Source organism: Dreissena polymorpha, chromosome 14 (assembly GCF_020536995.1).
Source record: "Dreissena polymorpha isolate Duluth1 chromosome 14, UMN_Dpol_1.0, whole genome shotgun sequence".
In the NCBI taxonomy this organism is placed as follows: domain Eukaryota; kingdom Metazoa; phylum Mollusca; class Bivalvia; order Myida; family Dreissenidae; genus Dreissena; species Dreissena polymorpha.
Window position 1 is genome coordinate 19386746 of NC_068368.1, and position 27674 is coordinate 19414419.

At 36.4% G+C, this 27674-nt stretch overlaps 1 protein-coding gene and 1 long non-coding RNA gene across 7 annotated transcripts in view; both read right to left on the reverse strand.

The window, feature by feature from the left end:
* LOC127856852 (centromere protein F-like) overlaps positions 1-27674 on the reverse strand; it is a 141142-nt gene that overhangs the window by 66971 nt on the left and 46497 nt on the right. For 3 of the 6 annotated variants that reach the window (XM_052393000.1, XM_052393002.1, XM_052393001.1), the window contains 4 exons: positions 7597-7695; positions 6574-6762; positions 3881-4057; positions 1296-2081 (listed from right to left, as the gene is read on the reverse strand). In XM_052393000.1, the coding sequence (XP_052248960.1) occupies positions 1296-2081; positions 3881-4057; positions 6574-6762; positions 7597-7695 (1251 nt within the window). Of the gene's footprint in view, positions 1-1295; positions 2082-3880; positions 4058-6573; positions 6763-7596; positions 7696-11644; positions 11699-22454; positions 22639-27674 lie in introns of those variants that run through there. The other 3 variants (XM_052393005.1, XM_052393004.1, XM_052393003.1) reach the window with 3 other exon arrangements.
* LOC127856901 (uncharacterized) lies at positions 4976-5754 on the reverse strand. The gene is made up of 2 exons (XR_008038221.1): positions 5477-5754; positions 4976-5186 (listed from the first exon to the last, which is right to left on the reverse strand). It is a non-coding gene; the product is annotated as an uncharacterized LOC127856901 (long non-coding RNA).

Below are 27674 nucleotides of genomic sequence, written 5' to 3' on the forward strand. Positions count from 1 at the left end.
TTTTGTGGATTTCTATTTATTATAATATCACATGCCTAACAGCAATGCCACCTGTCAATAAGAGAGTTAGAATGTTGAAAAGTATGTATTCATGTTTATATGCAAATTGCTTCACCAGCAATATATTTGATATCAATTGATTTTTTATTTGAGCCGTGCTCTGGCATATATAGTGCTTAATGCATGTGTGCAAAGTGTCCTCCCAGATAAGCCTATAGTGCTTAATGCATGTGTGCAAAGTGTCCTCCCAGACAAGCCTATAGTGCTTAATGCATGTGTGCAAAGTGTCCTCCCAGATAAGCCTATGGAAAATATAGTGCTTAATGCATGTGTGCAAAGTGTCATCCCAGATAAGCCTATGCAGATTGCACAGGCTAATCTTGGTGGAAAGTGTCAATGCTGATTAGCTCGTGCAGACTACACAGGCTAATCAGAGACGACACTATATACACATGCATTAGGCCAAGAATTTCCAGATTGCACCTCAAATCTATTTAGGTCATATTGTTGTTCTTACCATGCCTATCCAAATAAAAGATACTTTGTGGTCACAATTATATCAATCATGAAACATGAAGCCTTATTTGATCGTGTTCTGACATTCTAGCCAATGACTCTCCACAACAACAGCATTTCAATGTAAAACTAAACAAATAACAAAACAAAATCAGTAGTCCAAATAAGACTGTTGACATGTACAAATTAGATGAAACTGTGGCTTGTTGCTGCTTAAGGCTGATGTCATAAAAATAATATGCAAACAATCAAATAAGCCTGGTATCAAAATAATATATATGATATTCTCACATGATTATACATTGGCATATATAAGTATATATTGAGAGCGATTGAGTTTATAATTAGGCCAACTTCATACATTTCATACTGAACAATAAACTGAATTATGGTCAAATGAAAGAATACAAGCCTTGCTCTGGGAAAACGGGGCTTAATTCATGTGCTAATTAGTTTTCCTTTAAAGGAAGGCTCTTCTAAGGTAAAATTTAATTTAGGCAGAAAGTGTGCAGACAGCTCATGCTAATCAGTGACGACGCTGAACACACGTGCGTTAAGGCTGGTTTTCCCAGAGCAAGGATCCTACATGCTTATGTAACATAATACACGCATCCATGCTACATACATCTCATGACACTGATTAATAAAACAATTGCAAATCACAAACTGTACAAACAAGCAACAGATAATTATAAGGCAATACCACTTGCATGTCATTCTTGTTAAAAAACGCACAAGCTCACATGGTAGCTGCACATCCACTCAGCATGCATGGTTACCTTAGCAACCAGACCCATCTCTGCAGTTTCCCTGTCAGAAATCACGTCTTTCGATTCCCGGATCTTTCGTTGCAGACGTACAATCTGTTTGCGGAGTTTATCACAGTCTGCATTGCCCTCTTCCACTCTGTCGCGCAGTACCGTCTCGTTCAGTTCCAGCTCCATGATGTGTTTCTCTGCCAGTTTCAACCGGTCCCTAACTTGCCTCTCCCCTCCTTCGGCCGTCTGGATTCTCTCACGCAGGTGCTCGCACGTCTCACGAAGCTCGCTGACTCTTGATTCCTCGCCATCAGACCCGTCTGAGTCAGTATGACCTCTCTGCTGCATCAACTCAAATCTCAAAACGTCGTTCTCATCTTTCAAGTCTTGGGTCTGACGGCGAAGCATTTCCACTTCGCTCGACATGCCTTTGTCAGTCAGTGCCTGGGCTTGTACTGAAGGCAGACTATTGGTTCTCAGATGTCTGCCTGCGTTTGTTTCTGTTTCAGCAACTGTAACTGGTGTTACATAGTCTGTAACTAATTCCTGACTATGGAAACTCTTATCCGACTCAGTTGAAACTGTTCTGCTTCGTATCGGCGCTTGATCCCCGGTCCTTCCCACAGAAGCAGGTTTCAAGCGAGCAAGATTGCCATTGTGGTTCCCTGCGTGTGACGTTGGCAACAAAGGGGAACTGCAGAGCCGCTCCCAGGATTCTGTGCGCTCGAGTGATCTATCCCTAACTTGGTGGTGTCCTACCTCTGCTAACCGCAGCCTATTACTTATGTCACTCTCCCCCTTGCTGGGCTAAGAGCATAAATGTTCATTGGTGGAGAAATGGTAAAATTGATGGCAATTAGGAAACAATGAACACAATATACAGAGAGATTTTCATTTTAAAAATGTGATTGAAAATTAAGTACATCTATGTTTTTGAAAAAAGGTGTGGTTTCCTCATATCTGTCTGGCAGACAGACCAACAGAATTAGCGACTAATCAACAGACATATCACACCCCACCCTGCTTGGATATAATGTTCTAAAACAAGAGGGCCTGAAAGGCCCAAAGTCGCTCACCTGAGATAAAAAGAAATGACGGTTCTTTGCAGCCCAAGATATCAATGGAACAAATGTTCTAACCAAGTATCATGAAGAATGAACAACAAATGGCCCCTTGGCGGCCATGCTTTTTTAACAGACCTGAACCATATTTTAACTCTTCCAAGATATGTCCAAATTTCATGAAGATTGGGAAAAAAATGTGTCTTCTAGACTGTTCACATGTTGTCACTATATACATATAAAGAAAACTGCCCCACTCCCTGGCGGCCATGTTTTTTCACTAATCACGACCATTTTCAAACTCGTCCGAGACATCCACATAACTACTGGGTACTGAACCAGGTTAAACAAGGGAGATAAATACTGCATAAATACTGCAAAATCATGTACATGTTGTCTTTCTTTCAGTTATCTCTTAGTTGAAAGGCTTATCATAAGTGTTAATGACTAATACAGTTATGTTAACTATGAAAATTCTGTGTTATGAAAAATTACAGAACACAGTTAATGTCACATAATATTGACATAATAAAACCAAACTTTACTACACAGGAAACCAATGTTCTGACCAAATTTCATGAAGATTGAGCAAACTAGAAAGTTAACAAAATTTTACTATAGCCATATAAGGAAAAATGCCCGCCCCTTGGCAGCCATGTTTTTCAAGCCAAGGTTACCATTTTTGAACTCATCCAAGATATCGTTGGGACAAATCTTCTGAGCATGTTTCATGAAGATCGGAAAATAAATGTGGCCTCTAGAGTGTTAACAAGGTTTTAGTATAGCCATATTAGGAAAAATGCCCCGTCCCCTGGTGGCCATGTTTTTCAACCAACGGACATCTTTTTCGAACTCGTCCAAGATATCATGGGGATAAATCTTCTGACCAAGTTTTATGAGGATCCGACAATAAATGTGGCCTCTAGAGTGTTAACAAGATTTTGCTAAAGCCATATATAGCCATATACGGAAAAATGCTCCGCCCCTTGGCAGCCATGTTTTTCAAGCAAACGTAACCATTTTAGAACTCTTCCAAGATATCATTGTAACCAATCTTCTGACCAAATTTAATGAAGATTGGACAATAAATGTGGCCTCTAGAGAGTGAACAAGGCAAATGTTGACGTCGCACAATGCATGACGGACAAAAGGCGATCACAAAAGCTCACCATGAGCGCGTTGTGCTCAGGTGAGCTATTAAGTGTTTATCAACAAATGTGATCTCAGTTTGCATCTGAGCCTTGTTATGGGAAAACTGGGTTTAATGCATTTGCATTCTGCACAGGCTAATCAGAGACGATACTCTCTGCCTAAACTGGATTTTTTGCTAAAATGAAACTTCCTTTAATAAAAGATACAATAACAGCAGAAAGTGTCGTCCCTGATTAGCCTAAATATACTGCACAGGCTAATATGGAATGACACTTTACGCCCATGCAATTATCCCAGTTTTCTCAGAGCCAGGTTCATCTAGACTACTGTCTTTAATCTATACCAGTCTACCATAACCATGGTAACGTAACCATGGTTATCCTGGTGGCTCACCTTGACAGCCATGAGTTCCTCCCTCTCGTCCCTTGTAAGGGCCAGCTCCTGTGTATCCAGGCGGTCCCTACAGCGCGTCAACCTGTCAGTGAGGCGAGCGTTCTCCTGCTGCAGGGAACCTATCTGGCCCCTCAACCCTTGAACGACCTTGTCCATGTCATTGGTGGAGTGAAGCTGCTGTAAGGAACAAAGGGAATAATAGGTAAGTGCTTTGTTATGACTGTTCCAAGGCTGACCATAGCTTGAATCATTAGAGCCGCGTTCTGGGAAAACTGGGCTTAAAGATTGTTTGTACAGTGTCGATGAAGATAAGCGTCTGTCCAGTATGCACATGCTTATCAGTAAAAACTCTTTACGCTTTTATGATATGGCTTGTTGAAGAGGAAAAGTCACTTCTTAGCAAAGTCCAGCAAGGCAGAAAGTTTTGTCTCTGATTAGCCTGTGTCTGGGCACATGCATTAAGACCCATTTTTCTAAATTAGGCTTATTTAGTTTTATTTGTTTTATGTATTTTCCATTGTATAATAATAGCTCAAAGCAACAAGTATTTCAATCTAAAAAATGCTGAAATATTCTCCTATTGAATATACAAGAGTTCCGCGGTCGGAGATGACCGCATTGAAGCCGGATTTTTTATTTAAATGACAGGAAAGTACCTTTCGTGTTTTTGTCAATGCAATACTTAAATTACTGAAATATTGTTCAAAGGTCAAAATGAAATGTAAGTACTTTTCAAGGCATGAGCAAACCTTGTGTTATGTTTTGAATGCATATAAAAATTTTAACATTTTAACATTGAAGGTCACAGTGACCTTGACCTTCAAATGAATGACATTGAAATGAGCAGTGGTGATCTTCTAGTACTGGCCAACCTTTATGTCAAGTTTGAAGACTCTAGGTACAAGCATACCAAAGTTATAACATGGAATAAGAACTTTAACATTTTTACCTACCAAAGTTATAAGAACTTTAACATTTTTACATTCAAGGTCACAGTGACCTTGACCTTAGAATGAATGACCTTGAAATGACCAGTGGTCATCTAAGTGTGCTTGCAAACCTTCATGTCAAGTTTGAAGACTCTATGTCCAAGCATACCAAAGTTATAACAATTTTAACATTTTAACATTTAAGGTCACAGTGACCTTGACCTTCAAATGAATGACATTGAAATGACCAGTGGTCATCTTCTAGTACTGGCCAATCTTTATTTCAAGTTTGAAGACTCTAGGTACAAGCATACCAAAGTTATAACATGAAATAAGAACTTTACCATTTTTACATTCAAGGTCACAGTGACCTTGACCTTCAAATGAATGACCTTGAAATGTCCAGTGGTTACTTACTAGTTCTGGCCAACCTTCATGTCAAGTTTCAAGACTCTAGGTCCAAGCATACCAAAGTTATAACAACTTTAACATTTTTACATTCAAGGTCACAGTGACCTTGACCTTCAAATGAATGACCTTGAAATGTCCAGTGGTTACTTACTAGTTCTGGCCAACCTTCATGTCAAGTTTCAAGACTCTAGGTCCAAGCATACCAAAGTTATAACAACTTAAACATTTTTATATTGAAGGTCACAGTGACCTTCACCTTCAAATGAATGACCTTGAAATGACCAGTGGTCATCTGTTAATCCTGGCCAACCTTCATGTCAAGTTTGAAGACTCTAGGTCCAAGCATACCAAAGTTATACCATGAAATAAGAACTTTAACATTTTTACATTCAAGGTCACAGTGACCTTGACCTTCAAATGAATGACCTTGAAATGACCAGTGGTTACTAACTAGTTATGGCCAACCTTCATGTCAAGTTTCAAGACTCTAGGTCCAAGCATACCAAAGTTATAACAACTTTAACATTTTTTATATTGAAGGTCACAGTGACCTTGACCTTCAAATGACCAGTGGTCATCTGTTAATCCTGGCCAACCTTCATGTCAAGTTTGAAGACTCTAGGTCCAAGCATACCAAAGTTATACCATGAAATAAGAACTTTAACATTTTCGAGCACGCCGCCACCCCGCCCGCCCGCCCGCCCCCCCGCCCGCCCGACAACATCAATCTATAAGCCGAGATTTTTTCGAAAAAAATCCGGCTAAAAATTGACTGGACCTGTGTGGTGTGAACTCACTTTTGTTAAGTTGCCATGTGACTTAGATTACAAAACCACAGAGAATGGTCAAAGGTAGGAAATTAAGCATGGACAGGGTTATATCAAGTAAGCTGTGCTGAATATGGCAATTTACATGAAAAGGCACTTAGAGCTTTTAATAACATGTTTTGTTTTGACCTAATCAGATAGTAAGTTCACAAGGTATGTTGAGTGTTGAGTATGAAACTACTGTATCTCATGTAATAGTGTCCAGTATATACAACAGTTTTACACTCAACCCAAACATTGAGGGGTATTTCACTGGTATTTAAGTGAGAGTTGTTCACAGATAGATAATGCTTATCATACAATCATACTAATTCTGATGTCTCTATAATATAAGCCTTGCAGTCTGCTTAAGGCTCATATACTTAAGTTTTAAATCACCCCATGTACCTGTTAAACCTGTCTAACCTCTGGCCCCAAAAAATAAAGTTGAGGCGGAAAGTGCCATCCCTGATTAATCTGTGCTGGCTTAACACAGGCTAATCTGGGACAAAACTTTATGCACAAGCATTTAGTTCTCCCAATGTACCCGTTCAGCCTTTCTGAGCTGTTGTATGACGTCCTTGACCTCTGAACCTTGACCTCGCAGCAGATTGGTCAGTTTGGTCTCGAGGTCATTCACGATGGAGTGATACCGATCAGTTTTCTCCGTTGCCATATTGTCCTCAATATACAAATCTGTCTGCTGGTGTTGGTCCTGCACTATTTCTTCTATATCCTGGATAGGGGAAAGCAAGGATCGTTAGAGATGTTACCTTTTAATTAACACTTTGCCGCTCAGACACACATTTGGATTTATTTGCAGTTTCTTAGATAATCACATTAACTGAAAGATATTTCTAACTAAATTAAAGTTTGAAAGACTTCATTTCCAACCCTAAGACTCTGATAAGCAGTAAAGAGAATAAGATCTGAACAGACTGTGGGTAACTTGCAGGCTGTTCTGATTTTATGCTAGGTGCATAAGGCCATTTTCGACTTTGCCTTTGAGAGGGAAGGCTTCACATTTAGAATATAATAATAAATTTATGATACTATTCAATTTTATGACAAAAAATGGATAAATAAGTTTTTAAAAAATCATGATGCAAAAATTCAACATTTAAGAGCATTGAAATAAGAAAAAAGTGATAGTAACCCCATTCATAAGCATTATTTTCCCTTATTCTTTATTCATAATTCTGGTAAACCCAGGGAAGCTGTTACAATTAAATGTGTGCATGTCTCTGTGTGGGTATATCTGTATTCTTATGTCTGTCATAATCTGCAAATGAGCCTTGCTCTGGAAAAAAAGGGCTTAATGAATGTGCATAAAGTGTTGTCCCATGCTAGCCTGTGCAGTCCCCACAGGCCAATCAGGGACGACACTTTTGGCTTGTATTGCATTTTTTATGTAAAGGAAGTCTCTTCTTAGCAAAAATTCAGTTTAAGTGTTAACTTTTGTCCCTATTTAGCCTCTGTAGACTGCACAGACTAATCTGGGACAACACTTTACGCTCATGCAAAAAGCCCCGTTTTCCCCGAGTGCAGCTCAAATAAATGTCCTGCCTACCTTTGTTGTGTCTGCAGACCTCTGTTGCTGTCCTGTGGATTCCTCACCATAGTAACCACTGTCAGTGTTGGTAGAGGCATCATCTGTTTCTATGTCATTCTGAAATATATAAAAAGTAGTTTGTCAATATACACATACATACCAAACATATCAACATTATCAAAATTCAAGCCATATTTCTCTCATAATAAGACTCGCTCTTCCAGGAAGAATACAATCAAATAAATAAACAAAATAAACACAAATAAATAAACAACAAAACACAAGTAGTGTCAAATTAAGGGAAGGGTGATCATCTGACGCCAATGTTTTACCTCTCCCTATGACATGCCCTTCAAGAATACTGTATAACTGTTCTAATCCAAGTAGATAACATTTAAAATCTTATCTAAGTTGTGCCTACAGATTAATAACTCTAGAAATATTGAAGCAATAAAATCAAACTTTGGTTTCATATAACTGTTTTTGTGCATTAAGTGTTTATTTAAGGATTGTGATAATGATGGAGAGCCCTTATTTTCCCATGAGTACCCTAAATAACAGTCAATGACAAATTTAACTGCTTGAATAGTGTACAGCAGCAGGGTGCAAAATACTTTCAGAGTTGACACCTTCTGTCAACATACTCCTTAAACAAAAACTTGATACTAGATACCCCAGCTAGGCCTAAAAGGAAGGGCACAGAACCATGCCCCCCCCCTCCAAATTACTAATAAGAGAAACCAGTTTTTGAATGAAAATTCATGCAGATACAGCGCCCTTTTGACCTAAAAACACCCTGGATTTTTCAAATCCTAGAAAGAGTAAGGGAACATTATAAACAAGTTAAATAGTTGGGTCGTGCTCTGTGAAAAGGGGGTTTAATGCGTGTGCATCAAGTTTCTTCCCAGATTAGCCTGTGCAATTCACAAAGGCTCATCTGAGACAACAATTTAAGCACATACATTAAACCCCCTTTTCAAAGAGCAAGGCTTATTTATTTTTAACAGTGCTCAAATAGCCATGGTGTCAGGAAGTCAGCTATCACAGATACAGAGGCATCTCCTGTCCCCCAGATAGGCTTTCCCAGGCTCAGTTTATGTACCCATGCAGATGACAGCGGATGGAGAAATATAAACAAAGAGCTATACTGTTGGTATGCCTGCACACGGTACATGCACATGACTGGCATGTTTGGGTCTCTAGCTAATCCAGACCAGGATTTCATCACACACGAAAAGATGAGTATTGATTTGGGAAAACAGGGCTAAATGTCCTTACAAAGTTGTCCCAGATGAGCCTGCTTAGTCCACACAGGATAATCAGGGACAAAACCTGACCCTTTTATTGTATTGTTCATGTAAAAGATGTCTCTGCTTAGTGAAAATCCAGTTTAAGTGGGAAGTGTTGTCCCTAATTGGCCTGTGGGGTCTATATACCAACATGCCAGTTTTCTCAGAATGTGTCTCATTTCATTACACACTACAATATGGACTGTAGATTAGGCTAAAATGAATTCACATTTGTTTAAAATGAATAGTGAAAGTTGTAATATGTAAAATTATCAAGTCTTATCTAATATTAAAGAAATACACAAAATCTGTCCAACTCAGAAAAACTTAATGCAATAAGTCTGAAGAAGTGGGTGGAATAGCAATCTCTGATGATAAACTGTCAAGATTACAAATTCATCTTGTCAATATTAGACATACTTTCAATCTATGGTAAAACCACCATCTATTCTATGATGCACAATTTACTTTAATTCCAACCTGATTTAATATTAATATGTATGCTAACATGAAATGAGAACTCTTGCTTATAACAGCAAACATCTGATCCAAAGTAGAAAACCATTTTTCCAAGGTAATTGTCATGGTTGTTACAGTGTTTTTGTTTGTTCGTATTCTTACTTAGCAATCTAATTCTATTTTTAAGGTAATTAAGTTTATTGGGGTAAAGTCCTAGGAAAGGTAGGTATGCAACAACAAAAAAGACAGACAATGAAAGTAATTAGCTCTTCAACTTTTTAAGTTTAAATCTATTTATTCTAGCACGATTGCATTGAACGCCCAAGGCTTTTATGAAACGCTCTCGAGTCCGTTTCCTGGGACTAGAACCAGTACTTGGGTCTATAGGGGAGATCTAAAGAACGCTCCAACAGTGGGGATCGAACTTGTGACCTACCGTTCACTAGACGGACACCATATCCACTACACAACAGTGTAAGATCATCACCTTGATCAATTTTTTTTAAAAGGAATTTTCAATATTGTTGGGTGGCATGCTGTCTGTTCCGTTATACTTTTTTAAAGCAAATATTTCCATCCGCAAGAAACAACACAATTTAAATGAGCCTCGATCGGAGAAAACATGCATTAATGCATGTGCGGAAAGTTTCAATCCAGATTGGCCTTTGCAGTCTGCACAGGCTAGTCAGAGACGAGACTTTCCACATGGACCTGGATTTCCTTTAACAAGACATCTGTTTAACCAAAAATTCTATAAAGTCTGAAGTATTGTCCCTAGTAAGCTTGTGCCAACTGCACCAGCTAATCTGGGATGACACTTTATAGACATTTATTAACCCTTTGCATGCTGGGAAATTTGTCGTCTGCTAAAATGTCGCCTGCTGAATTTCTAAAATTATCATTTTCTTCGATTTTTTTTCAAAGAATAATAACAGAATAGCAAACAGTTTGGATCCTGATGTGACGCCACGTTCTGTGGCGTCTCATCTGGATCCAAACTGTTTGCAAAGGCCTTCAAAATTCGGTTCCAGAACTGAAAGAGTTAAGCCGCATTTTCTCAGAGTGAGGCTTAAACATGTATGCAACTTACAATCCTCCAAATCCAAAATACCAGGATACAGTATTGCTTACTTCATCACTGAAGTATTCCTCATCAAAAAATGAACCAAGATAACCTGTTCAATTGTTGACAGTGATATTTGATTTACATTTTTTGCTGTCCACCTGTCTTTCAATACCAAAGAAAGAAGCTTAATCATTCCGAATTACATTTCTTATGATGAAAACTATTATTGGAGTTCCCTCACAAAAAATAATATTCAGATTATTTTCCTTGAGTGGCAGTGTTTAATTCTAAAGTATTTCAGTTTTTTGAAAGGAAATAATTGTAAACAAAACATTTGTTTGTTTTTCAAAATGCTTTAAATACTGACACACAGTGTGATTCTATTTTTCTTCCATAGTTCTAATTAAGTACCAGGAAGTAAAACATTAAAACAAAGATTTCATACCATATTAACAAGTGTTGTTTACCTTTAACAATATACCTGTGTCAACATTAAATAATTGAGCCTCAATCTAAGAAAATGGGGCTTAATGCATGTGCATAAACTGCCGTATGCACAAGCAAAGCAGGGACAAAACTTTCATAGATTATTTTGTATTTACAAAGTCTCTTCTTAATGAAAATCCACGCTTAAGGAGGCTCAAATATATGTTGAATACAAAAGTGTTACCCTGCTGACTTACATACTGACCTTCTTGTCTTATAGAAGACTCACAAACACAATCACATATAAAATGTTCAAGCCATCACACTTTTTCGGAAAGTGTCAGGCATTTTATCATGACTTGAGTAATGATACATAATACACTGTAGTGCATTTCAAAACACTGATTAATACACTGGTTGTTACAACATCTGCAGTTGAAAGTGTATGTGATGTCTTTGTTTCGGCACAAATACTGCCAATTCACAATAACAATGAGATGGGCTCTGGGACAAGGGGCTTAAGGCGTGTGCGTAAAGGTTGTCCCGGATAAGCCTGTGAAGTCCGCAAATGCTAATCAGGGGTGACACTTTTTTCCTTACTGGATTTTCACTAAGAAAATACCTACTTAAGACAACAACAACAATAAACAGGAAAGTGTGTCAATGATAAACATGTGCAAATCAATTAAAGTACATGCATTCAGCACTGTTTTCACACAGAAAAGGCTCTTATGACCTCAGAGCATGAGGTTGCAGATTCCCTATCCTTCCATACATACAAAAAAGCACAACATTTTGCAAGTACAATAACAGAGATTATACATACATGGCTAAACACCACCCTGTTAAGGTCCCATGACAACATCACAGAACATTCATCACTAAACACCACACTGTTTCAGATCCAGTCTTGTACCATTTCTAGTTCCTAGATCATCTATGTATAATCCAAACAGCTTCTTCAGAATCCTAATAAACCACCATTATAAACAGCAATAAGACAGATTAAAAGGCACTGCTTCAAAGGGAACAATATAACAAGAAACAGACCTCATGTAATTGAGAATTCTAAGTCTTTCTGCCTCACAATACACCACTTTAATCTCAAGGCAATCTGCACCATTTACTGTCTTCCTTGTTCATCTATTCTTGCAGAAATTCATAAATTCTGGAGGTTTCCAGCTGTGTTGTTAAAATGTATTGCTCTTGCTCATAGGTATATGTGAGGTAGATGTGAAGGTGTTCTGGGTTCTATAATGAGTCAGAAGTCAGTACAGCCTGCCTAACAGGTGAATATGGCAGAAAAGGAGCATGAACACTTTGCAAACAAGCTGATTAACCCTTTCCCACTCAGAAGCAAAGTGAAAATGGCAATGTGCAAACAGTATATAACCATAACAGCCTGCGAGTAACTCGAGTAACTCGCAGTCATCTTCAGATTGTATGCTGTTTGCTGCTCATCAGTATCTAAGGGTTTGAAATGAAGCCTTTAAAACTTGAATCTAGTAAGAAAGGTCTTAAGTTCTATTTAACTTTCTAAGGAACTATAAATGTGTCAAGAAAGTCAATATCTAAGTGGTAAAGGGTTGAATGCTCCTGTAATCATGCACACATTACCTCTACCACCACAGAATCAAAGTTACCCGATTGCTCACAATCAGCATGTTGTTTTTTGACATTTATAGTTTGATATTTGTTATTATAAAACTGTTAACTGTGTTTTTACATTGTAATGTGAAGAACCTGGTATAATTATCATTATATAAAATAGCAAAAATACTACAAAATGCACTTAATAAAGATATCAAACTTTTAAATATTACAGATGTACTGCCTTAATGGAATTAATAACATAAACTTCACAATATCCTGAAAAAAATAAAGAACCAGTATTCAAAAGATAAAAGTTTAGTAAAACATGCGATTTAGTATCCACATGGACCATTAGAGACTTGTTAAGGAAAAACTGGGCTTAATGAATGTGAGTAAAGTGTCATCCCTGATTAGTATATGCAGTCCAAATAGGCTAATAAAGAACAAGAGCTTTGTCACAGACGTGACGAAAGCCCCCACATGCCGCATTGACACAGAATATTTTGCATGTTGTCTTCACAAAAAAACAGCGGACACCATGCTCAATGTTTAAAACGCACTAAGTGACCCCGTGACCTGGTTCTTGACCCTGCATGGCCCGTGTTCAAACTTGACCTACACATCATCTAGATACAACTTCTGACCAAGTGTGGTGAAGATCCGATGAAAACTACTTGAATTAGAGAGCAGACACCATGCTGAATGTGTAAAACGTACTAAGTGACCCTTTGACCTAGTTTTTGACCCGGCATGACCCATATTTGAACTTGACCTAAACATCATTTAAATACAACTTCTTACCAAGTTTGGTGAAGATCCAATGAAAATTGCTTGAATTAGAGAGTGGACACCATGCTCAATGTTTAAAACACATTAAGTGACCCCATTACCTAGTTTTTAAACTGCCATGGCCCATGTTCGAACTTGGCCTAGACATCATCTATATACAACTTCTTACCAAGTTTGGTGAAGCTCTGATGAAAACTACTTGAATTAGAGAGCGGACAACATTCTGAATGTTTAAAACACACAAAGTGACCCCGTGACCTAGTTTTTGACCTGGCAAGGCCCATGTTCGATCTTGACCTAGACATCATCGAGATAAAACTTCTAACAAAGTTTGGTGAAGATCGGATGAAAACTACTTGAATTAGAGAGCGGACACGGACCGACCGACAGACCGACAGACAAGCTCACTCCTATTTACCCCCCTAAATTTCATTTAGTGGGGCTATAACAACATTTACCACCTAACAATATTAGTAAAACCGGAAAGTGTCTTCCCCGATTAGCCTGTGTGGACTGCTTAACTGGGATGACACTTTATGCACATGTATTAAGCCCTGTTTTCCCAGAACTGGGATTTTTATATTCCTTCAAAATTATTTTTTCAGAAATTATCACCCAGTGTGCAACAAATGAACCAGAAGTCAACAATTCACTATGGCCCTTCAACTTATCAAAACTTTAACTTGTAACAAACTCTGCCAGAATATAACAAAGTCATTTCTCAAATTTCCAAATTAGTTCAGAATTCTTAACAGCAGCTGTAGCTAGAGCAAACATTCTACAGTTTGAGTCTTGCTCTATGAGAACTGGGCTTAATGCATTTTTGTAAAATATTCTTTAGAAAAGATATCCTTTAACCCTTTACCACTTAGATACGTATTTTGAAGCATTTGTGGTCCCTTAGAAAGTTAAATTTAATTAAATACCTTTCTTACTAGATTCATGTTTTAAAGCCATCATTTTGATCCCTCAGATACTGATAAGCAGCAAACAGCATAAAACCTGAACAGACTGCGAGTTACTCGCAGGCTGTTCAGGTTTTATGCTGTTTGCACATAGCCATTTTCACTTTGCTTTTGAGTGGGAAAGGGTTAAAGGGCATATTCTATAAAAGTAGAAAGTGTTGTCCCTGATAAGCCTGTGGTGACTGAAAAAGGACAACACTTGTTGTACATGCATTAAGCCCTGTTTTCCCAGAGTGTGTCCCATTAATATTACCATATTAAGATCCAATACCACGGTCACGAAATTAATTATCCATCACATACACCAATAGTAGAGGTCACAATATGGAAATGTCAAAATTCTTAATCCATAGTGTCACAAGTAAAGGAATAGTAAATACACTGTTATTCACTTTCTTAGTAATTCACTGAACCAAAATTTCATTATCAATTCATAGTCATGATCGTACCGATAATTTATTGCCACAAAACTCCACACAATAAATAACCTGGCTCATAAAACATGGCAGTAATTACATGGATATGTAATTATTACTGTTCAATATGCTCCCATAAACAACATATTTAAAATAGCGACAGAAATACCAAGTTGTTGCTAATAAAGTATCCATCAATTTATACTAATAGTAGAGGTCACAATATAGAAATGCCAGAATTCGAAATCCATAAAGTAACAAGCAAATGAATATTAAATGCAGTTATTAACTTTTTTAGCAACTCACTGAACTTGTTAATTGTTGTCACATAGCTTACACTACTTCTGTCCTAATAACCACTCAATAACTTTGATCCTATCTAGGTATGAACCAATACACCAAATATTCCCACTTTTCCCTCGGGGCACAATGACAACATCTTTGACAATTTAATGTACTACTTATATATGGATTATAAAATGAGTAAATTAAATTAAATTTCCTTATAGCTTGATAGAAAATGTCAACATGACAAGAAGGCATCTGGATGTTAACTGTCACATGTTGTAAAAAGTCTGTACCATGCAGGTAAAGAAGCATGCAAGCATGTTCATAACTAACTTCCCTACTTTAAATCAACTATTCTTATAATTCAGTCTGTAACACATGTTCATCAGACACTAAAATTAGGTATTATAATGTCTATGATCGAAAAAGAATACAAATAATATAACAAGTTCGAAAATATTATCAGATTAATTAGTGCTTCATTGCCGCATGAAAAAACAACACAAAGTCAACTACAACATTAAAAGTAGTTTATCTTTTCTGTTGTTTTTGTGACAAAAGCAACAAAACAACAATTACCTGATGTGTTATGCAGTGCGATATCTGTGCTGACAGCCAATAATGAATGCAATATCTATTGTTGATTATCACAAATGAAATCAAAACACTGTCTGACTTGCAGACAATATCAGTCTATCAACAACCATGTACCCTTCAGGGCATGCTGAGGTGTTGGTGTTTCGTTGTTGGTCACTATACCAAACAGGTGAGGTTATCTCCTGGAATTCTATCATTTGAGTCTTGTTCTGAGAAAATTGAGCTTAATGCATGTGCGTAAAGTGTCGTCCCAGATTAGCCTGTGCAGTCCACACAGGCTAATCAGGGACGACACTTTCTGCTTTTATAGCATTTTTAGTTTCAAGGAAGTCCCTCCTTGCCAAAAATCAAGTTTAGGCGGAAAGTGTCGTCCCTGATTAGCCTGTGCGGACTGCACAGGCTAATCTGGAACGACACTTTACACACATGCATTATGCCCAGTTTTCTCAGAACGCGGCTCATTTGAGCCTCACTCTAGTAAAATGGGGCTTGACCGTTAACCACTGATACATATTAAACCCTTTACCACTTAGATACGTATTTAACCCTTTACCACTTAGATACCTATTTAACCCTTTACCACTTAGATACGTATTTAACCCTTTACCACTTAGATACGTATTAAACCCTTTACCACTTAGATACGTATTTAACCCTTTACCACTAAGATAAGTATTTAACCCTTCACCACTTAGATACGTATTTAACCCTTTACCACTTAGATACGTATTTAATCCTTTACCACTTAGATACATATTTAACCCTTTACCACTTAGATACGTATATAACCCTTTACCACTTAGATACATATTTAACCCTTTACCACTTAGATACGTATTTACCACTTAGATACGTATTCAACCCTTTACCACTTAGATACGTATTTAACCCTTTACCATTAAGATTCGTTTTAAACCCTTACCACTTAGATACGTATATAACCCTTTACCTCTTAGATACTTATTAAACCCTTTACCACTTAGATACGTATTTAACCCTTTACCACTTAAATACGTATTTAACCCTTTACCACTTAGATACATAATTAACTCTTTACAACTTAGATACGTATTTAACCCTTGACCACTTAGATACGTATTTAACCCTTTACCACTTAGATACGTATTTAACCCTTTACCACTTAGATACATATTTAACCCTTTACCATTTAGATCCGTTTTAAACCCTTTACCACTTAGATACGTATTTAACCCTTGACCACTTAGATACGTATTTAACCCTTTACCACTTAGATATGTATTTAACCCTTTACCATTTAGATTCGTTTTAAACCCTTTACCACTTAGATACGTATTTAACCCTTTACCATTTAGATCCGTTTTAAGCCCTTTACCACTTAGATACGTATTTAACCCTTTACCATTTAGATTTGTTTTAAACCCTTTACCACTTAGATACGTATTTAACCCTTTACCATTTAGATCCGTTTTAAGCCCTTTACCACTTAGATACATATTTAACCCTTTATCATTTAGATTCGTTTTAAACCCTTTACCACTTAGATACGTATTTAACCCTTTACCATTTAGATCCGTTTTAAGCCCTTTACCACTTAGATACGTATTTAACCCTTTACCACTTAGATACGTATTTAACCCTTTACCATTTAGATCCGTTTTAAGCCCTTTACTACTTAGATACGTATTTAATGCATGTGTGTAAAGTGTCGTTCTATATAAGCCTGTGCAGTTTGCATAAGCTTACCAGCAACTTTCCGTTTTTATGGTATGTTCTGTTAAAAAATAGTCTCCACTTAGCGAAAATCCAGTTTAGGCGGAAAGTGTTGTCCCTGATTAACCTGTGCTGACACATGCATTAAGCCCAGTTTTCCCAAAACAAGGCTCATATAGCAATTCTTCATTTATTATCCTTACATACTGAGACTAAATGCATATTTTGTATTTACAATAGATATGTGGCTACATAACTTATTAACCCTTTCTCACTAAGAAGCAAAGTGAAAATGGCTATGCGCAAACACCATAAAACCAGAACAGCCTGCGAGAAACTCGAAGTCTGTTCAGGTTTTATGCTGTTTGGTGCTCATCAGTATCTAATGGTTGGAAAAGAAGGCTTTAAACCTTTAATCTAGTATGAATTAAAGGTGTTTAATTAAATCTAAATTTCTAAAGGACTATAAATTCGTCAAAAGGCATATCTAAGTAGTAAAGAGTTATTGCAGTGAACGCATGACTAAGCTTAACAGACCTCCGTGACATGACCGAAATATTTTTCAAAACTTCCAAAAAAACAAAAAACTATTTGAACAACAGTCACCTTCATGAGTAAGTGGCACCCAGGGACACAAACGGCCTAGAATGTCTCTCATCTTACCAAATTAATGCTACAAACTACATTACAAACAGCTTCACCTGCCAAATGTCCACCTTGTTCATGTTTATTAATGAGGTCGCTACTAGTGAGGCTTGCCTTAATTATGCAAGGTAAAACATAAATCTGTTGCTTTGTAATCAGCTTCTGTTGGTATTTTGAAGGGTGGGATGCCCTCATTGTGGCAAGATCAGCTGTTTCCTGATATATAGTCCAATAAAATGTAGCCTCAAATAAAATGTAGCCTCGCTCTTGAAAAACTGGGTTTGATTCAATTCGTAATGTGTTCTCCCAGATTAGTAATGTGTCCTCCCAGATTAGCCTTTGAAGATTAGCCTTTGCAATAAGCAATGTGCAGGCTAATCCAGAACCACACTTCGCACATGCATTATTTAACCCTTTGCATGCTGGGTAATTTGTCTTCTGCTAAAATGTCGTCTGCAGAATTTCTAAAATTAGCATTTTCTTCGATTTTTTTCAAAGAATACTATCAGAATAGCAAACAGTTTGGATCCTGATGAGACGCCACGTTCTGTGGCGTCTCATCTGGATCCAAACTGTTTGCAAAGGCCTTTAAAATTCAGCTCCAGCGCTTTAAGGGTTAACCCCTTTTCCAGGTGAAGCTCTTCTCTTTTTTTAATGACACTTGGTCCAAAATTTCAATAATCAGACTTTTATATTTTCTTCTATAACAATCTATGTCCAAGCAGTATTGCCCTATTTTGTTTCCTGTTTATTTCTCAATCAAATATCAAACTGTTGACCACTGAAAAAATCATAATTTATTTATTTTTCCTCAATCAAATGTTAATGTTACCAAATAAAATACTGAAAGCATTCCATATCATTTCAATTAATTATGGTGTACAAACTGGTCCAAAACTATTCTAAACCGTCCCGGACGGTTAATAAACCATCCCGGATTGTTTGTAAACCATCCTGGACAGTTTACAAAATATCCAGGATGGTTTAGGAAAGTTTTGGACCGTTCGTGTGCATAAACCGTCTGGGACGGTTAAAACTGTCCAATACGGTATTATTGCTGGATTAGGGTTACAATAATGCATTCCTTTGGAAGTTTTACAAGCCTAATGTAATATTGTTGTCATCTGGAGCGACGCTATTTTTCTCAGACAAAACATGAATTTCAAAATATTCAATCAATCATTGCTGTCAAACACATCAGAGTTAAAAAAATGAATATTTTAAGTACTCGAAATAAATGTCTTTGCCCACAAAGTATTTCTGACATAGGTTACAAATTTCATCTTTTACAGTGCATTTTTTGATACATAGAAGTAAGCAGCTTTTTAACCAAACAGGTTTAATAGACTGAATAATACTTTTTCAAGCAATTGTCAAAAATACCCCAAGCAAAGCCGCGGAGATTGAACATATTCTGAATTAGTAAAGAAATATTTTTTTTTTATTGACTCCTCTTCAAAACCTATGCCATACTATAATTTATGCCAGGAAACCGTCCCGTACGGTTTCCTAAACTGTATCGGACGGTTTGTTATCCACAAAATAAATCGCCGGGTACAGTTTACAGACGCACGAGCGGTTCAAAATTATTTAACTGTCCGATACAGTTTAGTAAACCGTCCCCGACAGTTTAGAATAGTTTTGGACCAGTTCGTACACCATAATTAATTCCATGTACCATGCATTTCAATTGATTTGAACAAATATCAACATTCTAATGCATTCTGGATTACTCATGACACCTACAATGTCTTGTATGGTTCAAGTACACTGTAATTTCCCAAACAATACAGAACAACCATTACTTCATCTGTTCACACAGCTCAGCCATCCTATTTCATATAATTATTCAAGTTTCAAGTGTTCACTGGCACCATAATGACTATATATTAACTCTTTCTCCACATTGGGAAATAAACTTTTTCAATAAAGTGGAGCAGAAAATTGGTTACCAAGGATATTTCACATTTTCACAACAACAAATGTCAAATAGATGAAAACTGCTGATAGTAAATTCGCACATTATGCTAACTACATGTTCACAAGTACAGGAGCTTCATTGGAAGCTAGATTCAATACTAGACCAGTCAAGTCAAAAACTTGTATGCTGGTTACTTAACTTCCGTATCAAGTGCACCACGTTTATAATGCACATCTCATGTTTTATTTCACAAAAATTTATGAAGGACCTACAATAAAAATGTAAACCTGAACAAATGATAATTATTTCCCCATCTGAAATAATGTTCAGTCAGTAAATTGGAGATAAAATTACCATATAACACACTCAAAATGAAAGAATAGGAAACTCCATTCTTTCAAAAGAGACCAGATGTTTTTTATTTGAGGTATTGACAAGTTGGAGTTTTACAAAAGCATGTTTTAATTACCTTAATTATAAGTAATTGCTGCGGTCATTACTGGCATGTTCGATAATGCTCCAGGAACAAGACTTACATTTCAATAAATTGTCTCCCATTTGTGTTAAAAAATCATTATGCTGCAATCAATTTCTAAAAGGAACTTATTTCCTTTTAAACATAAATTATCTTAGATTTGCAAATTTCTGTATTTAAAATTAATACACATAAGTGGTGAGGGCCTCTTTAATTTTTTTTACACATATTATTCAAAATGACCTAGGTAATGAAAGACAAAATCTATTAAAATCTATTTACAAATGAGCCGTGCTCTGTAAGAAAGAGGGCTTTATGCATTTGCGTTTAAGTGTCATCCCAGAATAGCCTGCGCAGTCCGCACAAGCTAATCAGAGACAACATTTTCCGCTTTTATGATATTTTTCGTTTAAAAGTATCTTCTTAGCAAAAATCTAGTTGAGGCGGAAAGTGTCATTCGTGATAAGCCTGTGCCAAATGCACAGTCTAATCTGGGATGACACTTTACACACATGCATTAAAGCCCCTTTTCACAGAGCACGGCTTATTGACAATTATATCAAGAGACATGTATCATATTTCCGCTCCTTCACTCATATTCCAATTATCAGTAAGCAACATAATGCAACCTCATTTTGTCTGCTATTGTGAACCGTTTAATTGAATACAATGGGAATATCACTCGATAGTGATCGCATTAAAAGGCACAAACATACGGCACAAATATATGGCCACTCAATACAGGTTGAATATCAATGACTTGAGATTTGTAAACAAATTATATTAACATCATTAAGATATTTTAAAGTAAACAATTCATAATTATGCAACGAACACAAAATAATGAGTGAATAAATATTAATAAGGACAATATAAATATGACAAATCTCAGAATATTTACAATAAAGTTATCAGAATTGCCATGTTTGATATTTTAGAAATGCATGCCATATATTACAGTATTTAATCCTACAATGTTGGTTATTCACTGTACACTGTTTCTGGAATTGTTCATCAGACCAAACAGGTTACATTGTTGTAAAGGGAAGAATATAATTAAGGGGCTATGACCTTAAAACACCAAAGTGAGTTGTTGAACAACATCCCCAGCATGTTCCCTGACATGTTCTCAAGTCTCGTTTGTGTCACACTCTCATGTTAGACTTGTTGGACATCCAGTGTTAGACAATCACTCATTCACAGTGCACACTGCTGCTGATGGCACGTCTATGTCAGGTTGTGACATATTTATATGAGCCGTGCTCTGTGAAAAGGGGGTTTAATGCATGTACGTAAAGTATCATCACAGATAAGCTTGTGCTAATTAGGGACGATACTTTCTGCCTCCATTTTTTTTCTAAGAAGAGACTTTCTGAAACATAAAATATCATAAAAGTGGAAAGTGTCATCCCTGATTAGCTTGTGCGGACTGCACAGGCTAATCTGGGACGACACTTTACCATCATGCATTAAACCCCTTTTTCACAGAGCACATTCCATATATATATTAACTTGTATTTAACTTTGGGATGAGTTAGTTATACAATAAAGAATGTGATACAAAAGGTGACGATACGTATACTACATTCGAGCCAATGATTTAGCCGTGTACTTTCACCAAATCATTTAAATTCAATTCACGGATTTAATTTTATATTCCAAACATTAGTCGTTTTACTTTATACACTTTGCATTTAATAAAAATACAATTAAGAGTTTATCATAATTGGCCCATACTAGAAGATCTCAAGACAAAGTATATTGTTCATTCATTCCAAATTAAATAATTACCAAATTACCAAAGACAATCAAAAACTGTGCTAAGAATGTTTGCAACATAATATTTGATTTTCGAATTGGAAGTTTTAGTTAAAAAAGCTTGTTATTATTTCTTATAATAATATTATCATACTATTATTATAATTTATAATGATGATTAAAAGTTTATATACCATTTCATTCTTTAAAACAACATACATTTTAATTGAAACACATAATTAATTTTAACAGAAATCATTAAATTCTTTTCATTTTTTTTTAGAATTTTATGTGCATGTATGAACGTAAGCTTATAAGTGACACCATTCTAGATAAAACAACATTTATATCTAAAACATAAAATCTGAAATACCAATGTTATACAAAACTTCTTAAAACATTAAATTGCTTAATGGAGTAAAACACATTTACACAAAAGAGATAAAATACAATCAGATATAAATGTTACTTATAAACCCTTTTAAATTGCAATTTACCTTATTATTACATGAATATATCCAAATTGACTCTTGTTTAATCCATTTAACAAAAACATTTATTTCTTATTTGGTGAATTTACACTTTAGGCTTGTGTATGAACACTAAAATCAGTCCAACACTTTTATCTCAAAACACTTAAAACAGTAAAACACTTAAAACATAATAATAAACCTAACAAGAAAATCCCTGCCTCAACGAAAGATTATTTCAGCTAGCCTGTCCCATAACTGAGCACTGAATGTAGAGAGCACAGGAACACAGCTGTCATGTTCATCGCTACTATCAACTCTGCTATACCTGTGATACAACCATATCTGTAAATCAGGATTCAATTCTTGTGTTGGGCCTTACAAAGACATTTATCCTTTTACCAACACAAAATGTGATACACATCATACTCATCAAAGACAATGCTCACACTCAAACAAACTTTTGTAAACATTGAAATTCAAGAAGTGCAACTGACAGTTCATACTTCGAAAACTTTTAGAAAAGTGTCTCTCTTTTTGTGAGATGAAAATGCTAATTTCGTTCACACTTTTGCAGCTACAATTGTATTTACTGTTATTTAAATAACAGTTGAGGCTACTGAAATTCTTACAAAAGATTTCAATTAAATCCAGATGCGGCGACCTAACAAACTGAAGTACCTGAATGAATGAACCATCATTTTGTTCTCTTGTTTAAATTATTCAAACAGTCCTATTTAAAACGCTGTAATTGAAGAAATAGGCTTTTCCAATATGTCTATTACCTTTATTACCTTGTGAACGCAACATCATACAGTTCTGTTATTTAAATTATTTTTCTTCTTTTGGTTGATTACTAAATTATTCAAACAGCGCTATTTAAAATGCTTTAATTAAAGAAATAGACTTTAGCTACATGTTTATTACCTTTATTACCAAGTAGGTCAACTTCAGAAATCTTTATTCAAATACACACACATTAAAAGGAGCGGAAGCGAATCATTAATCAATTGGTTTCTATGGAAATACTACTCAAAGTTATTGATTTTGGGCCTACAGTGGTTGAATCCTTATGTTACATGGGCCCTAGCATAACTTTCAGAAAAGACCATGGTTTACCTTCCCTATAAAGTCCATGTTAAACATCATTATCCTCCAGACATTAGATTCTGGGAGAACACAGCTAAATGCATCACCTTCAAGTGTCATCCCATATAAGCCTGTGCAATCTAAACAGGCTAAACAAGGACAACACTTTCGGCTTTTTCATTTAGAAGGTCTTCCTTAAAACATAAAGTGTCATCCCTGATAAGTTTGTTACGATCCTTTCACGCTGAGAAGCAAACTAACAAGAGCTGTCAGAGGACAGCGCGCTCGACTATTCGTGTATTTGACAGTATAACATTAGCCATCATGGGGAAATTGTTTATATTAAATAATTTATTAGACGATCTTTCAAAAATAAAAAAAGGATTTTTTTTATTTTATTTTTTGTTTGGGGGGGGGGGGTAGGAGGGGGTAGGGGGGGGTGAGAGGGGGGTATAATGTGGGGTGTGGTAATTAATTAGATGATGTTTGAAAAACAAAAAATTGGGGGGGGGGGTAGGGGGGGGGGGTTGAGAGGGGGGTATAATTTGGGGAGTGGTAATTTATTAGATGATGTTTAAAAAAAAAAATGGGGGGGGGGAGGTTGGGGGGGGGAAAGGGAGGGATTCTGGGTAGGGGCGTGGGGTATTGTTTGGGTGGAATCAATTGTGGTATTCAGGTAAGTGCTGTTTTGTCAAAGTGTCAAAGTAATAATAAAATGTGATCATAAATAAAGAAGTTATGGCAATATAAGCAAAATGTTCAATTATCTAAGTGTAAAAGGGGCCATAATTATGTCAAAATGCTTGATACAGTGGTCTTCTCTTGTTTATAGGTTGGGGTTATGTTGGTAAACAAGTATGCAACATATAAAAGCAATATGTCAAAGAATATAGGAAATAATTTGGAGTAGTATGCAAACTTAAACATAGATTTATCAATAATATGCATATTCTAAGTATAAAAGGGGCAATAAATAAGACAAAATGGTTGATAGAGTTGTCTGCTCTTGTTTATAGGTTGGGGTGATGTTGGTAAACAAGTATGCAAAATATGAAAGCAATATGTCAAGGGACAATGAAGATAAATGGGGTAGTACGAAAACTTTAACATTTGCTGTATATTCTAAGTTGAAAAGGGGCCATAATTATGACAAAATGCTTGATAGAGTTATCTGCTCTTGTTTATAGGTTGGGGTCATAGTGGTTAACAAGTATGCAAAATATGAAAGCAATATGTCAAGGGACATTGAAAATAGTTGGGGTAGTACGCAAACTTTAACATTTGCATTCTAAGTGGAAAAGGGGCCATAATTGACATGACGCAGCCTGTCAATCAAGTTCTAATCTAAGAACTGATCTACCAATCAGCGATCGATTAATCGGGCGCATTAGTTAGCAACGAACTGTCCGCCATTTTCTAGACAAGCTATGTATAGGTTCACTTTTACTTTAGCGAGTTTCTTTTGTTTTCCTCTTTAAAAAAAAGGAGATTAAAAATGGTTAAACGGTGTCGATGGGGACTATGTAACTTGGACAATCAATATCCTGAAAGATTAGTTGGTGACATTTAATTTTTTTATCGTTTCCAAAGCCAAAAAGAGATCTTGAGAAGTGTAAGAGATGTATACCACGAACAACTGAACGTCAACACTGTCAAAGACAATTATAATATATTTTTATCGGATATACTAGCAGATTTAAATAGTTTATGTTATCGATCTGATAATCACATAATATTTCACGTTTAAAAAAAATAGTTTTATCAGTGACTAGGTCATTAAATACAGAAGCGAGGTTCATCTGCATTACTTAAAGAGAAATAAAACCCAGCATGAAGCCGAATTTATGCTGTGTTTTATTACTCTGATAGTAATGCACTTTATTGCCATTATACATGTTATTAGAAGGTGACACGTGATATATTATATAAACAAGGGCTGTTTGTAAAACATGCATGCCCCCCATATGGGCTGTCCGTTGTAGTGGCAGCCATTGTGTGAATATGTTTTTTGTCACTGTGACCTTAACCTTTGACCTAGTGACCTGAGTCATGATCAATCTACCTATGAAGTTTCATGATCCTAGGCATATGCGTTCTTGAGTTATCATCCGAAAACCATTTTACTATTTCGGGTCACCGTGACCTTGACCTAGGTGTATGCATTCTTGAGTTATCATCTGGAAACCATTTTACTATTTCGGGTCACCGTGACCTTGACCTTTGACCTAGTGACCTCAAAATCAATAGGGGTCATCTGCGAGTCATGATCAATCTACCCATGAAGTTTCATGATCCTAGGCGTATGCATTCTTGAGTTATCATCCGGAAACCATTTTACTATTTCGGGTCACCGTGACCTTGACCTTTGACCTAGTGACCTCAAAATCAATAGGGGTCATCTGCGAGTCATGATCAATCTACCCATGAAGTTTCATGATCCTAGGCATATGCTTTCTTGAGTTATCATCCGGAAACCATTTTACTATTTCGGGTCACCGTGACCTTGACCTTTGACCTAGTGACCTCAAAATCAATAGGGGTCATCTGCGAGTCATGATCAATGTACCTATGAAGTTTCATGATCCTAGCCCCAAGCGTTCTTGAGTTATCATCCGGAAAAACACCTGGTGGACGGACCGACCGACCGACCGACTGACATGAGCAAAGCAATATACCCCCTCTTCTTCGAAGGGGGGCATAATAATGGTATCTACACATGTGCTGACATGTGATGTCACCAATGAACGCTTTTAATCCACCTTTGAGATCGAATGCCTAGTTCTCATTTTTTTCAACGAGTTTCGTTTGATTTGTCCGAAAAAAAAGCAGAAATAAAATAAGGCAAATACGGTGTGAATAGGTTTTATGTAACTCTGACATTCTGTATCCATAAGTTATATACCATTTCAAACGCGGCAATGCGGTCTTGACAAGAGCAAGTGGAAGCTTCAATGTGTAGAATTATCGAGATCACCCTTATGGAGCATTTATTTATTTAAAAAACTGGAAATTTTATGTTAGAAATAACTACACATTATTAAGTATGAATTATATCACGTGTGCTTGTTGAATAATAGAGAAGATTGGTACCAACTTTGCGTAACTTAACGAAATCCCCGTTATAAATCAAGTTTTGTGTGTGTCAGAAACAAGTGAAAACGATTATATGTTTCTATTTTAATAGAATCGAATCAATAAATGCCACATAATAAGATTTATTATTACTGATATAACCAATAAATGCCGAACTTGGGAGAAGTCAGTACCTGTGCCAGCGTCTGATACAGGTTTACTGAATTCCCCTTCATACAGCGCTACTTTATATATGACAATGACCAAACTTATTGTGCTGTCTTGCACTTTCAATTATAGTGATTGATAAATGTCCTGTAAGCAATGTTAAATATTATTAATATCACTTTTATACCTAATAACATGTGGGATTTTGGTACACTCGATGTCAGAAAGCGTGTAAAACTTCACCGAAATCCCAATTTAAAGCGCTATTTCGTGTCAAATACACGAGTGGAAATGTTTCGTAAATAACATGGGTAAATGCCGTTGAAGAAGTGTAAATTTATTGCTAATACCAACATCACACGTAATAACAGGTTGATTTCGGTCAGCGTGCAAGCTTTTGAGAGCGTTATTCATGTACCGAAAAACCCGTTATAATTAGCTGATGTTCTCTATAAACATATATTTTTTGCATTCGCAGAATAACTAAATGACACAAACCCCTTATACAAGTTTCATATGGTGTCAAAAAGTCCATAAAAATAATCCGGAATATCGCGTTAATCTACATGCAGTATATAGGCAATGAAGCCATTTTGGTGTTAGCTTGTCTAGGTTTGCTACCCGCTGAGCCACGTGATTAAGTGGGCGGAGCAATCATAGATAAGGCGTCATGTCAATTATGACAAAATGCTTGATAGAGTTGTCTGCTCTTGTTTATAGGTTGGGGTCATGTTGGTAAACAAGTATGCAAAATATGAAAGCAATATGTCAAGGGACAAAGAAAATATTTGGGGTAGTACGAAAACTTTAACATTTGCACGCTAACGCAGACGCTAACGAAGACGCCGGGGTGAGTAGGTTAGCTCCACTATATATATTTTATATATAATAGTCGAGCTAAACATGGATATGTGCAAA